The sequence below is a fragment of the Chionomys nivalis genome, chromosome 2, assembly GCF_950005125.1.
Source record: "Chionomys nivalis chromosome 2, mChiNiv1.1, whole genome shotgun sequence".
Lineage (NCBI taxonomy): Eukaryota > Metazoa > Chordata > Mammalia > Rodentia > Cricetidae > Chionomys > Chionomys nivalis.
The window spans coordinates 56,499,745-56,516,148 of record NC_080087.1 but is presented as its reverse complement, the minus strand read 5'-3'; the positions used below and the strand labels follow the sequence as shown (position 1 = coordinate 56,516,148).

At 49.7% G+C, this 16,404-nt stretch overlaps 1 protein-coding gene across 1 annotated transcript in view; it reads left to right on the top strand.

Moving 5' to 3' along the window:
* The window catches only part of LOC130869617 (uncharacterized), a 182,466-nt gene that overhangs the window by 155,906 nt on the left and 10,156 nt on the right, over window positions 1-16,404 (top strand). The window contains exons 37-44 of the mRNA XM_057761918.1: window positions 62-171; window positions 5,634-5,783; window positions 7,533-7,586; window positions 8,178-8,345; window positions 10,735-10,887; window positions 11,144-11,278; window positions 11,871-12,023; window positions 13,505-13,714. Of these exons, the coding sequence (XP_057617901.1) occupies window positions 62-171; window positions 5,634-5,783; window positions 7,533-7,586; window positions 8,178-8,345; window positions 10,735-10,887; window positions 11,144-11,278; window positions 11,871-12,023; window positions 13,505-13,714 (1,133 nt within the window). The remainder of the gene's footprint in view (window positions 1-61; window positions 172-5,633; window positions 5,784-7,532; window positions 7,587-8,177; window positions 8,346-10,734; window positions 10,888-11,143; window positions 11,279-11,870; window positions 12,024-13,504; window positions 13,715-16,404) is intronic.

Genomic DNA, 16,404 nt, shown 5'->3' with positions numbered 1-16,404 from the left:
CTGTCTGTGTTTTGTGGTTCCTGTTCTGATCTGGTGGTTGTTGTTGGCTTTTTTTTCCTAGACCTTTGGAAACACCAAGTCATGAAAGAAAACTTTTCAGTCGTGAGACCCCAGATCGTGGAGAAATTTGTACAGAGACTAATGGAGGGTTCCCAAGACGACGGGCCCGAGGTATGCACTCAAAATGAACCGCTCTGCTCCCCTTTGAACAGAATCCCACATATCATTTCACATACCCTGGTGCTCCCCACTCTCCCTAAGGATGTGATTACTGAGGCTGAATCCCAAACTACCACCGCTCACTACCATTTTAGTATGAAGACGTCCAATGTTTGTCCACTTATGGAGTGATCAGAAAATGATCATTGGCTAACAAAAAATTTGGTCAAATGTTTAAAAGACAAACTTGGAACTTTTGAATGAGTTGGTTTTTTTAAGCAGTTTCCTGCTGTTGATTTGCTAGTAAAAAAAAAAAAGGAGGAAGACCAAAAAGACCCATAATACACCTAACTTGGAAACATTTTTAAAGTCTACAGTTTGGGGAAAAGGCCTCCACCACCAAAAGGCAACATTTCCTCTCCAGTGGAAGTGGCACAGATAATTTTGTGTTTGTATCCTTCCAGAAAAGCTATCTGGACTCATATAGCACCCTACACTGCAGCATTTAACAGTATTTGCCCTTGCCCGAAAGTGTTTGCTGCAATCAAAAGAATCCATTGAAAAGGCGAGATAAGAGAGTATTTGAACACCCATTTCAGGATCATTACTAAGTGCTTAACATAAAAATCAGCTCCACCCAACCATAAAAAAAAAAAATCTGTGCTGTTTGGCATGGTGGTACACACCCGCAATCCTAACACTCAGGAGGCTGAGGCTCTTAGATGAAAAGTTCCAGACCAGGGGCCTGCAAGACGGGTCAGTGTGTAAAGGAGGTTGAAGTCAAACCTGGACTCCTGAGCTTCATCAGGGGGACCCACGTGGTGGAAGTGGAGAGCCAACTCATGAAAGTTGCCACATCTGACCCACACGCAAATGCTATGGCATGGCATGCACGTATGCAGGTACGCACGTACGTGCGTGCACACACATATTATACACACATGCACAAGAAATAATAGAGATGGGGAAGAGTTCTAGGTCAGGGGTGTTAGGAATATTTCTCTATATAAGCTCCATGCCGACGCGAAAATTCCCAATCAAGCCAAATCAAAACAAGCCGAATTAAGAAATATCCAGGTTTAAAGGGAGATCTGTGCTCTCAGGCGGCCCCAAGGGGGAAACCGGGAAGCTGTGGGAACGCAACCCCTGAGAGGAAGAAAGGGAGACCACGTGTTCCTCTTTTGGGGGAATCACTTAAATATATATGCCACCATCTCCCACTAAGGATAACGTCTTGTAGGAAAGAAATGTAGGCTTCAAAACCAGGGTGAATCCCTATCAGGTACATCTGCAACTTGGGAAATGCTTAGAGAGGTTGGGGATGCTGTCCCTCTCATGCCCCTGCCTGGTGGGCCATCAGCCTCTTCTGCTCACTCACAGGAACCAAGAGCTTCCTCCAGCCCAGCTGCCCCCATCCCAGGCAGCTTGGATCTGGTCAACTGTTACTAAGCTATATTTGGCCTTCTCTGTACACCTTTACCATAGATCCTCTGTCCCTGTATACCTACAGATCATGCCTGGGATGCTGACAGTGAGCCTCAGGTATCCCAGGCCCATTAGAGCCATCGCTATGGTGGGTGGAGTCTCTGCCTGGTTCAGCAAGGGGCTTACTCAGGATAACAAATCAAAGGGGGACAGTGAGCCTCAGATCCTGTGGCTCCATGCCAGAGCATGCAGACAGGGAAGCAGCGCTTTCCTGAACACCTTTACTGGTTTCTTCCATGCACAGTGGACTGGGCAGTGACCTGGGGGGCCTCAGCCTACCAGCCACCCTCATTGCTTTCCACTGCTCAGTAGACACACGCTTGCCAGTGTGGGCAGTCTCCTTTAAATTCCCTGTTGTCTGGTCAGCTCACAGTGACCTTGGCCTTGAGGTTTCTCTTGGACTACTGCCTGGCAGTGTGCTGGGTTGGGCAGCCGCATCACTCTGGCACAGTGAGCTGTCCCCTGCAGCCACAGGGTGCACTCAGACCCTGAGTTACTGCCCCGTCAACCGGCTTGTTCTCAGTCGGTTAGGTCCACTCTTGAGATCTTTACAGGTCTATATTCCCAGCATCTGGTTACTCTTTCAGCCTGCTCTGAGCATCCTCTTTAAGCCCTTAGTAGCAGTGAAGACGGGACAGTCCCAAAGGCCCCAAGCTGCCTACACTAGACCTCCCAGGCTGTGCAGCTGTCTCAGACCCTACCATCCATGGGCCAGGGGCATGCGCAGTTATTCGGCCATCCAGCCATGTTCTCCCAGTCCCCTTCCCAGGCATCCTGCTGGAAACCAGGGATCCTGTCTGCTCTCTTTCCTGGGAAAATCGGGTCAATTTGGTAGGTTTCTTTTTTTGAAGTCATGTTGGTGTCTAGCCTCTTTCCAGTTTCTAGAAAAGCAGCCTCCATCCATCACTGGCTCTATTATTTTCCCCCTCTGAGGCAGAGCTGGAGTTTATTGAAAAGAGAATATTTAAATTTTTTTAGTGCAGTTATTTATTTCTGAGGAGAGGGCACATGGTGGCCATAGGAAGGTTTCCTGACAAATCTTGAGGCAAAATGAAGACAGGCAGGGGACAGACGGCACAGCAGGGTGTGGGGGGACACGCTGGATAGGGTTAGATGTGGAACGGCCCTGTGTGACACCCCTAGGAACACACCAGCAGAAGTGGTGTTTTAGAAACCTCCAGAACACTTTTGTGCCTGACACGAACCAAATTGTTTGTGTTGGGTGCGGTGGCACACTCCTATAAAGCCACTGGAAACAGAAGAAGCCCCGGCACCCGCCAGGCCTCCCCAAGACTGGCTCTCGTGAAGAATCAGCACACGGGGGCGACTACTGTTCTTCTAGGCATAGTCAGTCTTAAACGCTGTTTAAACACTGCAGGGGAGCCCATCCAGAGGAGGGTGGTGGTTTCTACTGGGAAAATCTGGGCCAATGCGGGGAAGCGGGAGGGTGAAACCTGTTCCAGCTGCTTCTACAGGAGTAGGGACCTGAAAGGTAGGGGTGCATCTGAGGATTCCTGGGAGGGCCAGCAGAAGCCCCAGGGTCCAGCATCTGCTGTTCAAGAGGCTTCCTATCCTCTTCCCAGAAGGCTGAGTGCAGTGCGCACGACCAAAGTTTACCTAAAACCTTTCTTCCTCACCCGCCAGCCACAGCACCCACCGTGGGGGCCCATCACAGACATGCTCTGCCTCCCCACTCGCTCATCCACTTACCCCCCCTTTCAGATCATTCTCAAGACTCTGCCTGAGCTGAGCTGGAGTGGATTCTTCACCCAACTTGACCCCCCCCCACCCCCCCACGTCCCGTGGGGCCTCCTGGGAGAAGGAAGCAGCAAGACCTCTCTAGCTAGTCTTGGGGGTTGCTTATGTATAGAATTCTGACAACTCTCACCTCCGGGTGCCATCCAAACTCACCAGGGGCCCCTTGCTCCTGCTGTGGAAAGCCTGCTGCCTAGGGAGCCCATGGCAGAGGGCCATGGCAGTTACATTCTGCCAGCTGTATCTTCAGGGCCTGCGGTGGCAGGCAGTTAATCTGAGAGGCCACTGCCCTGCTAGAGAGCTGGTGGAGGCCTTGTTGGCTTGTGCTCACTCCAGGCAGGATTCCCAGGCCTGTAAGGGATGAGTCACTGGGGCTGGCGTCCAGTGTGGCCTGAGGTGAGGTCAATGGCCACACCCTCACTGACCTCTCAGCCTTGACATCTCGTGGCTTCAGGTTTTCATCAAAGCCAAACCGGGAAGTTCCCTTTGCCATTAGCAAACCCTTTCCCCACAGAGACATTGGGGTTCTGATACCTTGCCACGGTGCCAACAGCTTCCTGGAGCACACTGCCCAGAGGTGCAGAGGGGAGTAGGGGCAGGGTGGCTGGCCTTAACCCATCCACTGAAGGGGCCCTCTAAGGGGGGCCCTGGAGAATGAGTCCCCAGCTGCAGCTGGTTCCTTCCACACAAGCAGAAGTTGTCCTCAGATTTCATGGACCAGTCTTCATAGGATCCTGCCAGGCTGATGCAACTGATGACTTTTTGAAAACATAACTTTTAGGATGTATGCTTTATGTAAAAACTATTTTAATTACACGTACAAATTGTGATTATATTATATTAGAAAATAGAAATACAACTAGCAGGTGGTGGTACACGCCTTTAATCCCAGCACTCAGGCAGAAGGCAGGAGGCAGAGGCAGAGGCAGGAGGATCTCTATGAGTTCAAGGCCAGCCTGGCCTACAAAGTGAGTTCTAGAACAGCCAAGGCTACCAGAGAAACTCTGTCTCAAAAAACAAAGAAAAATTCAACAACAACAACCAAAAAACAAAAAGACAAAAGACAAAAAGACAGAAAGGAAGGAAGGAAGGAAGGAGGAAGGAAGGAAGGAAGGAAGGAAGGAAGGAAGGAGGAAGGAAGGAAGGAAGGAAGGAAGGAAGGAAGGAAGGAAGGAAGGAAGGAAGGAAGTATGGATGGGCTGGACAGCTGGTTTAGCACAGTGGTTCTCGACTTTCCTATCACTGCGACACTTTAATACAGTTCCCCACGTGTCGGTGACTTCCAACCAGAAAATTATTCTCGTTGCTGCACAAAGCTGTAATCCTGCTACTGTTGCAAATCATAATATGAAGTGAAGTGAAACATGCCCCCAGAAATGCTGCAGAACACATGGGCAGCCCGTTTATATTGGCTTTCACCGTCTGTGTTGATGAGGATGAGTGACCAGGTCTCTTCCTCAAAGAATCTGGGTTCCACCAAGATACAAACTCAGATCATCAGATTCTGAATCCAGAGTGTTAACCATTACACCACAGGAGCTAGTGCACAGATCATAATATAAATATCTGTATTTTCCAATGGTCTTAGGAAACCCCTGTGAAAGAGTCATTGGACACCCCTCCCCCCAAAGGGGTCAAGACCTACAGGTTGAGAACCATTGATCTAGACTTACCCGGGTCTCCTCTCTCAGCTGTGTTCCCAGAGTGAGAACAGACTGCACTAGGATGTAGATGCCCGTGGTGTGGCACAGACCAAGAGGCAGCTGTGCAGGCAGACGCCCAGGTGGCATTTGGTGAAGAAGACTGTCCTGGAGTGTCAGGGTTCTGACGTAGGAACTGGGGGTCATAGTGTGAGCTCTGCCTGGGGAGCAGCTCTCCCTGTGTCTTCACACTTCATCACAGAGCACAGTGTACTCTCTGGACGCACATCCAGAGCCGCCATGTAGCTTATCCTCTTTGAAAGTAGAACTAGATTTTGCATTCTCGTGGTTTCTTACTTTGACTTCTAATCTTTAATGTTTGAGACACTTGACCTTTGTTTCTTTCCTTGTTCCCGGCTCTGCCAATGTTCAGAGCAGAACTGGGGGGGTGGGGCCGGTTTCAAAGGATTGGAGTCAACCAATGTTTTGGTGTTGAGGGGAAATGAAAATGTGTCCACGAGCCAGAGCCAGCATGTGCCCCGAGCGCAGGTGGCTGTCTGTGACTTCCAGAGAGAGACATCATTGCCTTTTCAGATCACCTTCAAGAGGGACCACCTTGAAGCCTGCCTACTCTCCCTGGGTTGTGATGTCATGGCAAGAGAACGCAGCAACTTTGAGACCTACTCCATGTGTTATGAGCATGTACTGCAACATGCTAGGGAGAAGCTGAACCAAAGGGAGCAGGTAGGAACCAAGGGAGAAGCTGAGCCAGAGGGAGCAGGTAGGGGCCCAAGGGAGAAGCTGAGCTAGAGGGAGCAGGTGGGTGCCCCCAAGAGAGAAGCTGAGCCAGAGGGAGCAGATGGGTTCCCAGGGGAGAAGCTGAGCCAGAGGGAGCAGGTGGGTTCCCAGGGGAGAAGCTGAACCAGAGGGAGCAGGTGGGTGCCCAAGAAAGTGAGAACATTGAAGGAGAAAGGGTGTGGAGGTCTCAGAGTCACCAGGCCCAGAAAATCTGAGCAGGGAAAGAGAGCTGTTTTTATGCCAAATCTAGGCGGGAAACAGTGCCCTCCACATTTTTACCCATTGGTTTCTTTTCTCGGACCCTGGTACTCTCAGTTGCTAAGTTCCTAGCAGCAACTGGGTTATAGGCTGTAGAGGTTACCATGGATACAAGGCATGACCAATAAATGGGTTGAGCCTTTGAGAAAGATGCATAACTGCCTCCCCTCCCCCAAAGAACACCAATCTTCTTGGGCTATTCCTGGTCTATCAGAGAATCATGCATATATAGGTATATACTCTGTCTTCATCAGTCAGTATCAGTGGTGAGACCTTCTACTGCTGTGGAGAGACACCATGACCACAGCAACGCTTATCAAGGAAATCATTTAATTGGGATGGCTTACATTTTGAGAAGTCTAGTTCATTCTCATCATGGCGGACATGGTGGCAGGCAGACAGACATGGCGCTGGAGAAGGATCTGAGAGTCCTACATCTTGACCCCAAAGTAACAGGAAGTGGTCTGAGTGTTACGCTGAATGAAGCTAGAGCAAAGGAGACCTCAAAGCCTGCCCCCACAGTGACACACTTTCCCCAACAAGGACAGACTTCCAAATAATGTCACTCTCTATGAACTTAAGAGGGCCAGTTACACCACAAGACTAGGTCCCAGTAGCCACGGGGTCTCAGGGTCACACCACCATAGAGTATACACTGTTTTGAAATGGGTTGTATTGGAGGAGTCATATAATCTTATGTTATACACAGGGGAAAAATGAGAAATAGTGTCCAAAAAATCGAATGATGCATTAAAATATCAAACAGTGAGTCTTGGACTTGCCCACACTTGATGGCTTCCCCTAGTTGACTCTGCATCACTGTAGACTACAGCCTGGAAGTTAAGTTGCAGGTTTTCTTTTTTTTTTAAAACTGTGTGTGCACTTGTCCACATGCTCATGTCATTTCTCAGAAACTACCCATCTTATCTTCTGAGACCTCTTCTCTCACTGGAACTTGGAGCTTGCCAGTTCAGCTTGGCTCTCTGGTCAGCAAGCTTCAGGTATCCACCTGTCTCTGCCTTCCCAGAGCTGGGATTACAAGCATGTTCCACCACACCTGGCTTGCATGTTATCTTTTGATGTTCTGTTAATAATCCCCAAAGTTTAAGTGCCCATAGTGGTGCAATATTGTAGAGGCAGGAAACCAGAAGGTTAGGGTCACCTTCAGTCATATATGAAGTTCAGTGCCAGTCTTGTATACATGAGGGACGGAGGGAAGGGAGGGAAGGAGGAAGAGAAGAAAGGAGGAAAGAAGGAAAAGAGAAAGGGGGGAAGAGAGAGATCACAAAGTCTAACACAGTACCAAGCATAGCCCAAGCTACTGCCAGGGCCAGGGGCCAGAGGATCTTAGAATAGGGCTATAGACACCAACAGGAAGGGGTTTCATGTGCACTCCCATGCATGTGTGCTGGACTGAGCCCACCTTCTCCTCCTCAGGAAGTAGACTTGCTTCGAAGAAGTCAAGTTCCTCCTGAAGACTGTGCTAGTCAGGTAAGTCAGTTACATACTCTTAGTCTGCCAGAAGTTAGTGTTGCCTGCAGCAGTCCTGGCCATAGGGGTCCATGCTGGCGCACTCAAGGACTAGAATTTCATTTTGTGCAATGGCATTTTCCCCCTAGAGATTTCTTAAATTGTCTTTGTTGTGTATTGTTTGGAGAGGGTGGTATTTAACAGAACTGTGTGCGCATGCTTCTCCCTTTCTGTTTTTAAATGCATTTCAAAAACAAAACGGCATTTGGTTGAGGAGTCAAAGGAAGGCCAGTTTGGAGATGAAAGCCAAGACAGATGAAGGGTTTATCAGAAGTACTGTGTGTAAATACCAGTTCTTTGGGGCCTGTTCTTTCATTAGATTAAGAATGTTCTATGCAGGGTGAGCGTCTTTCACCTCAGCACTCGGGAGGCGGAGGCACGTGAATGTTAGGTGTGTCTGATGTCACTCAGGCCTGTGGGGTCAGCCCGAGGCTCTGCCCTCAACACAGTGGGTCGACGGTGCTAGTCTACACGGAGCTGTTCTGCAACTTGCAATTTCCCCATGGCTGCCCATCCGTCCTGCTGTGCAGTCCGCATTATTTCCGATACTAGGTTGCAGGGTTCAGCCATGACTTGATCATGGAAGTCACTGCTCTGAGAGCCCAGCTCACGGATCTAGAAGAGGAGACTCTGGATCTAAAAAACCAGATTAGAAAAGAAGTCCAGGAGGAATACAGAGAATTAGTACAAGCCTTGTTTATGACCTGCTTACACATAAAGGTAAGTGTCTTATGTCTGAGATCCGGGAAGCCCTGTGACTGCGTACCAAGGGACCAATGAAAGAATGACCTTTGAGGTACCAAGAGATTCTTGAGACCCCCAAATTTCAAGCGAGGAGGTTATGTTTGGTTGAGGGTTGGTTTGGTTGAGACATGGTCTTGCTAGGTAGTCCTAACTGGCCTGGAGCTTGCTGTGTAGTCCACGCCGAACTCAAAGGCAAAACGTTCCCCTGCTTGAGCCTCCCTTGTGCTGAAGGGATAGATGTGCACCCCTACAACTAGCCAACTAGAAATTTTTGCTGAAGGGAGACTTAGCAGTGAGTGGTTATTATTTGATTTTGCTTTGCTTTCATGTGTGTGTGTGTGTGTGTGTGTGTGTGTGTGTGCATATGCCACAATACACAGGTAGAAGTCAGAGAGCAACTTGTGGACATCAGTTCTTTCCTTCCCCCCGTGGGTTCCAGGGATCAAACTCAGGCCGTCAGGCATGAGGGCAGGCACCTCTACCCCCGAGTCATGTCAGCCGTCTGAGTTGTCATGATTCTTGCAGGATAGACACTGAGCCTAGAAAAACTGAGTGGTTTGGTCCACAGCTGAGATCTAGCAGCTGTTGGAAAGAGGAGGTATTCTGCTTCAACTTCCCTCTGAAGTCTATCACTGTTATTTCAGTCGAGGAGACACCCAAGCAGGTGAGCAAAGGCCCTCAGAGCCCTGCTTGAGCGGGGGGGGGGGGGGGGGGAGCAGCAGCCTGAGAGCTTGCCGGGCAAGTCTGGAGTCTGAACTAGTTTCCACAGATCTGAATCGCCATCCATATGCCCTTCTGCCTTTCTCCCGTGTTTAGAATCCGGGAGCTACCAACCTGTCAACAAAGGGGCCACCCAGAGAAGAATGATGGGACTCTCTTGTAACATCACTGTGGAAGCTAGCCGCTGTTTAAAACTGAGAATCAGGGAAATGGATGTCCTATGCCTAAAATGACTCCTCAGGACCCCTGCCCTATGGAGCTCAGTGCGTGCCCACAATGTCCCAGGTCTCTAGCTATCTTTCCCCAGCCCTCTTCTGCAGCACTGGGTAGTCTCTAGAGCCAGCCCCACCTAATCCCCTACCTTCCACTCCTCCCTGGGGGTTCCAGGATAGACCCTACAGTTGTTTTATTATCGGGAGACCCAGCGATGTTCTCTCTGCCTTTCTCCTCCAGGGAATATCAGAGATTCTGTTTACTTGCAAAATACAAATGCTTGCAAATACTCAAAGATCAAATTCAAAATGGCCTAGTGCTGCCGGAGGAGGCTATGGAGGTCAGCCTTTCCCGAGCAATTCTGCAGGCATGAGAAGAGAAAAAGTGGACTCCAGCTTCTCCCAGACTGCAGGAGTTTTACCAAATCCCCAGAAGTAGGGAATCCCTGTCCAACTCTTTGGCCCCGAGGCAATGACATTGTTCCCACTGATAACCAGCAGCCAGGCTTCCTGACAGAGTCTCTTAAGTGGGCACTCTCCTGCCTTCCTTGCCCGGAAAGTGGTTCCGATATTAAAAAAAATAAAAATGAAAATGCCCATATGTCTACTTCTCAGCCCTGGGACTTGTCTTCTCAGGGTGCCACAATAAAATGCCCTAGATTGGGTAGCTAAAGCACAGGTGTTTGTTCTCTCACAGTTCTGGAAGCCAGGAGTCAGAGACCAGGGTAAGAGGGCAGATTGATGCCTTCCTAGTAGAGAAAGAAGCCACCTTCCCCTGTCGAGAGAAAGAAAAAGAGAAACCTCTGCTCTAACAGGGCACAGTCTCCATGGGATAGGGACCCACCCCATGTCCTAATCTGAACCCCAGAAAGGTCTTCGATCGCCAGACGTTGGAGGTTGAATAGGTGAATTGATTCAGTTCACAGCACTGCGCCGGCAGTTAGGTTTACATAAGCGGTCCGTGTCATTGTCAGCCATCAGCCACAGCCACTCAGAACAGCACATCTCATACCCGGTGTCCACTGGAGCCTAAGGAGGCGGCCAGCCCATCTCTTCCGTCACTTATCTGTATTTAACGAAATTCCTTAGTTGTGGCCATCTTCAGTGAGAGACTCATTAGATTCTGCTCTGATCCAACCTGGGAGCCCAAACTCTACCTTTCCTAACTAACCTGATGCAGCCAGTAGATTATCTCTCTGTTGCCTCCCGTGGCTCTACTCACCGTCCTTCTGGCTCAACGTGCCTTGGTGTTGACAAGCAAAGCATGTCCTAGGATGTAGGTGGCCAAAAGATGAAGCCCTGCAGATTTAGGCCGACACTTCAGGGCCCCTACTGTGCCTGCCTTGTAACTGTCAGGATGGAGGGCATTTTAATCCTGCCCTTCACACCGCACAAGCCCTCTGTACTCCCTTGACCTGAGTCTGCAATTTCAGGAGGCGCTGGATGAGAATCAGTTTAATTTGATCCAGAGAGTGTGTGAGCTCATCGGTGAAGTGAGAGCCGAAGGGACTGCCAACGTGAAGCGGCTCAAGAAAACCTGGGGCTCTGCCAGACCCGACGAAGGAACAAAAGAGAACACAGGCAAAGTGCGTGATCTCATGCCGCAGTTCTTTCCAACACCCAGCCCACCATTGACCCGCTTAGCATTCCAGAGGGGTCTCCCACAAACACTGTGGTGGACCTTTTAAAGGGATGCTGGGGCGGGCTGGGCTTCACACGATCACATCTCCTTGCGGAAGGCACGTTTCTGGTGTTAGTATCCATTTTCTGGCGTTAGGTGCCATGCCCTTCTGGGAAAAAGGACTGAGAGTGGCCTTTTCTAAAAGTAAGCCTTCCTGGCAGGAGCAGCTGCGCTCCTCGGAGCAGGACGACAGGGGCACCCTGGCTGCTGTAGTGTGCAAAGTGCGGAGCCTGGGCCGCTGGCGCCTGGCTGCGCAGCAGGCTCACCTCAGAGGTCAGCTGAGCAGGGCAGAGAAGGTGAGTGTTGAAGAGAGGCCCTTCCCCCCACCCCCCCCACCCTCCACTCCGCCCATACCCGTGTGTGACACTTCTGGCCAGGCTGACTGCAGCTGCCGCATTGGTGGCAGGTGACAGACCCAGCTACCAGCTATGGTAAAGACTCTGGCAACTGGCAATTGATCATTCCCCGCCCCCACCCCGAGAATAGGCAGCCTTAGAGCCTTGGGATAAATAGAAAACAGCAAAGCAGAACCAGTCATCGGTGATGAAAGGATGGTGCCTACGGAAGGAGGAGAGATGGCAGGGGGTGTTTGTTAAGGGCTTGAGGCTGCTGGCTTTGGTTTTGCCCGTGATGGTCTGAGGAAAATCTGCTTTAAATACACCCAAAGCAAAGCACACATAGGGGATGGTCTGGAAAGTTGCACTTTCTCGAGATCTGGATTTACTCGAATCTGTGGCGTTTTCCATAACTAAGCTCACATAAGCAATGACCAGTCAGAGCTCCGCTCTAGGGGAGGCGGTAAAGAAGGGCCCACCGTGACACAGTAGCCGAGGCTTGAGACTAAAGCCATAGAGAAGACGCTCGCTCCCTGTCTCGCTGTGTTTGCAGGAATCTATTCACAGCCAAAGAGAACGCATGAGAAGCAAGCTCATGGCAGAGCAAGAAGTGGGGTTACTACATCAACAGCTACGGGCTGCCAGGCAGGCCCTGGCCAAAGCGCAGACCGACAACAGGAAGCTGTGGCGGCAGCAGGATACCCAGGTATTTAGAGCCCCTGAGTGCGGCCATGAGAAGGGACACTGTGGCCACTGGTAGCAGTTACAAGAGTCACCTAGTATCTAGAATGTCACTGACTTGAGAAACACTGGAGTTCCCAAAGACACTCAGGACAAACGGCTAACCCAGGTGCCTACTAACATACCAAGGCAGGAGCACCCAGCATCGCAAGTACTTGGTACAGAACCCTGGCTCCTCTCGGCATCTGATGTATTCACACACATACGCACGCACACACACACACACACACACACACACACACACCTCCAGCCCCTGAGCTTTGCTTCCCTTCTCTTCCTCCTGCTTTTCTTTTTCCTTCCTTCCTTCCTTCCTTCCTTCCTTCCTTCCTTCCTTCCTTCCTTCCTTTCTTCTTTCTTTCCTTTGTTTTATTATTTTATTTTGCCTCTATAACTCAGTCATTTTGGCTATGTGGTCTCTTGGTTCTTGGCTCTCCCATGGTCCACTCTCTTGTTCACTCTCTCCCCCTCCTGCCTCCTCTCTCCAGCCCTGGTCTGCTGGACGCGCGTTCAGCTGTGTTCAGGTGTTCAGCCAACCGCTTTCTCTCCCTGCTCCAGACTCTTCCGGATGCCTCTGGCTGTGCTCTCCTCATATCTCCAATAAAAGCCTTCTCCTCAGCCTCACCTAGGAGCAGTCGTGTCCTTATTTTCACTCAGCTGGAAGGAAGACAAATTCCAAGTTGGCTTTTTCTTCCTCTTCGCCCTGACTTTCGCTTTTTCTTTGCCTCGTGGAGGCAGAGTGACTTTCCAGCTCCTGCTCACTTCCATTTTCCTGCTTTAACTATGTAGAGTCTGGCTTCCCCAGGGATATTTTGAGAGGGAAGATGGAGCCCAAGTTAGAAGCACCCTTCCACACTGAAGCTTCAGTGACATGTCCTTGCCTGCTCAGAACTGAACCCAACGGCTGCCGGCCCTCATGAGAAAGGCTTTATGGCAATGCGAATGTCGCTCGTGGTTAATATGAGTGTTTGGTGGGTAGGTAGTTAGCATGAATATCATCATCTGATGCCTGGTACCCAGAAACTCAATTTCTTGACCTGGTAATGTTGTTGGGTGGGGGGCATTAGCACATCCTGGCTTTCGTTAGAGTTTGTTGTGGGTTCTGTTCCCTATGACTGATGTCTCAGGGTTCACAGTAGAAGTGCCAGGTGAGCCTGGTGGTGGTGGTGCACACCTTTAATCCCAGCACTTGGGAGGCAGAGGCAGGGGATCTCTGTGAGTTCAAGGCCAGCTTGGTCTGCAGAGCGAGTTCCAGAACAAAGAAATCCTGTCTCAAAAAAAGGTACCGGGTGAGACAAGATCCTCTGCTTACCAGCCCAGGACCAAATAGGCAGGCTCTTGTCCCCAAAGCCACAGAACAGCACAGGCAGTCATACCAAAACGATGGTACCTCTGTTGCCCGCTGCTGCTGATCCTTTTCTCTCTTGCCTTGGCCCTCCCTTGCTGCAGGCTCAACTGCTGAGGGAGTTGGAACACAGAGTGACTCAAGACTCTGTCACGCGGCAGCAGCTGGAGATCCTAAGAACATCTGGCATGGAGAAGCTCCTAGAAGACGTGGAGCAAAAGGAGCAACAACTCCAGCTCCTGACAGAAGAGGCCCAGCGGGCTTCGAAAATGGGCCAGCTGCAGTGGAAGAAGATGGACAGAGATCTGCAGCAGGTGAGACCTGCAGGAGGTGAGGGCTGCTGAGCGCACCCCGCCCCAGGGGCCTATGGAACCTGAGGAGCCTGAGGAGCCAGCTGGCTTTCTGCAATGTTTGTGATCCAGGCCGCTCACAGGAGGCTCTCCTGCTCTGTCAACTCCCAGGCGCACCAGGAAATGGTTCTGTTTCCACCCCGGGGCAATTGCTTGAGCTTCACTGTTCCTGGCTCAGAATTCCAGTACCCTTGTGACACCCCCTGAAATACAGGTTTCCACACAACTCTAACCTTTGAACTGGGGTCTTCTAGAAAACTGTGAGAAAAGGAGCAAGTACCTTAAAGCTGTAATAACAGGTTTTTACTCACGTGTTTCTAGAAATGCAGAGATTAAATGTGAAAAGGAAAAGTGGCTGGCAGACATAATTTTTATAACTGCACCTCCCAGGGGAAATAGAGAGGGGTTATTATAATGCAGGTATGGATTAATTCAAGCCTCAGTAAGTAGACTGGAGAAGGTAATTCAATAAAACCTGACACAGACGCTGCTTCACAGATATCCGTGGGTGAATAAAGCCTTAATTCATTCACTCGTGATCATATGAGACAGAAAAGCAATTTGAAAATGAAATTGAACTATTATTGGTCCAGGGTTTCAAGGGCTCCAGGAGAAGTTTGGTGAGGAGAATTAAGTTGAATGGAGGAGATGCTAAGCAAAATACCTTCGAGGGAATCAAGATGAACTGCTGCCGAGTCAAAGAAAATTAGAATTTCACACTTAGGACCTGGGCATGGTGGCTCATGTCTATAATCTAGCACCAGAGACACTGAGGCATGAGGACTGCCATGAATTTGAAGTCAGTCTAAGCTACCCAAAACGCCAACCACAGAATTTACCTTTTGAGCCTTGGTTCTGTCCAAGTGATGGACAGTTCTCACTAACTCTTACACAGGAGCTTGGTGATATGCATCTCATGGACATGTTTTTAGGGTCTCTGCTGTATAATAATCTTGGGAGGTCTGGGATTCCACGGAGTCTGCTCCAGGCAGGCATTAGGTAATACCTTTTGGGTAACTCAGGTTTCGTCAGCCCAGGAAGCTACTTTTCCTCCCGAAGTTACGAAACACTGGTCCAGGTACTAATCTCCTAATGACTATTAATTAACTCCTACTGCCCAGCCCTTTGCTCCGCCCAATGGCTGACTACGAGGAGCAGTCTAGTGTCCACATCCTTCAAGCCTGCTCATATAAAACTAGCTACCTGCATTATATTTTTCTATTGGTGTGATAAAATGCTTGACAAAGGCCACTTTAGGAGGGAAGGGCTTCTTCGGGCTCACAGTTTGAGGGGGCACAGTCCATCATGGCAGAGAAGGCAAAGGTGGCAGAGGAATAAGGATCCTGATGGATCTCCCAGCAGGAAGCAGAGAGAGAGTGGATGAGGAATAGAATCAGACTATCAAACCCGACTCCAGTGACCCACTTCCTCTGCAAAGTCTCTACTTCCTTAAGGTTCCACAATCTAAACCACACTGGGAACCAAGTGTGTCAACACATGAGCCTATATGAATCATTTTACATTCAAACTATAATCCTACATTAATTATTATTTGATTATTATTTAATTATTATCGTTGTTTCATGGCAGAGATTCTGAAGGCAATTAAAATAAATATTTTGAGTTTTCTCAATAAGCACATTTCCATCAAAACTGCTGGCTCTTTCTGAACTACCCCCTCCCCCTCTCTGACAGCCCTTGTGTCCCTGGGCTTCTCCACCCCAAGTGGCAATTCTCAGCCAGAAAAAGGCCACCAGGAACTCCCCTGCCCCCACCCCGCCCATGGCCAGCAGTGGCTTCTTTGGCCTATCTTTAACCTCCACCTCCACAGGTGACTAATGACTGACTGACCAGACAACACCCTTTGCCTGTGCTGTGCCTGGAAAGATCACTTAGTGCCTAGGCTTTGGAATCAACCCCCAGGATATAAAGGCTGCGTGACTTTGGCCCTCTTCATGACTTTTCTGAGTTAGTTTCTGCATCGGTGCAAAAAAGAGAAAACTATATACTGACTTCATAGGTTGGGGGGGAGCGCAAACGACTCAAATCCTGGAAAAGCACTGATAGCTAACTTTCCATGGGGTTAGTGTTTATGATCGTGATGGGACCATCAACACAAGACAAGCCTCAGAAACACATAGATAGACCTGGACTCAACCCTCTCTTTGACTGAGTGATTTTGGCCAAGGCATTGTATACAAGGAGGGGCCTTAGTAAGTCTGCCTCTTCCCTCTGCTAGTACCTCTCAGATTTCCCTGACTTGGCTAGGAAGCCCTCGTTATGCTTCTTCCAGCTCCTCTTCCACCCCTACTGGCTGCGACCCCCAACCCCCATCCCAGCGTGCCTGGTGCATGAGGGCCCGACATACATGCCTAGCATTCATGGGACTATGGATCTGCTGTATGGGACAACACCCTGCTAACCAGAAGCTCTGTGGAGTTACTGAGATCTAAACTATATTTGGGGGGACCCCACACCAGTCAGCTCATGGTCACAGTTACTGGTATGGAGGGCTTTCTGTTTAGATTTAAAACACACAGGACTGTATTTTAAAGCTTTTCCTAGAGGTGGGCTAGAGGTGTGTGTCAGCTCATAAGAGTGCTGGCCTGGTAGGTATGAAGCCTTGAGTTTGACCCATAGCACCGCTTAGACTC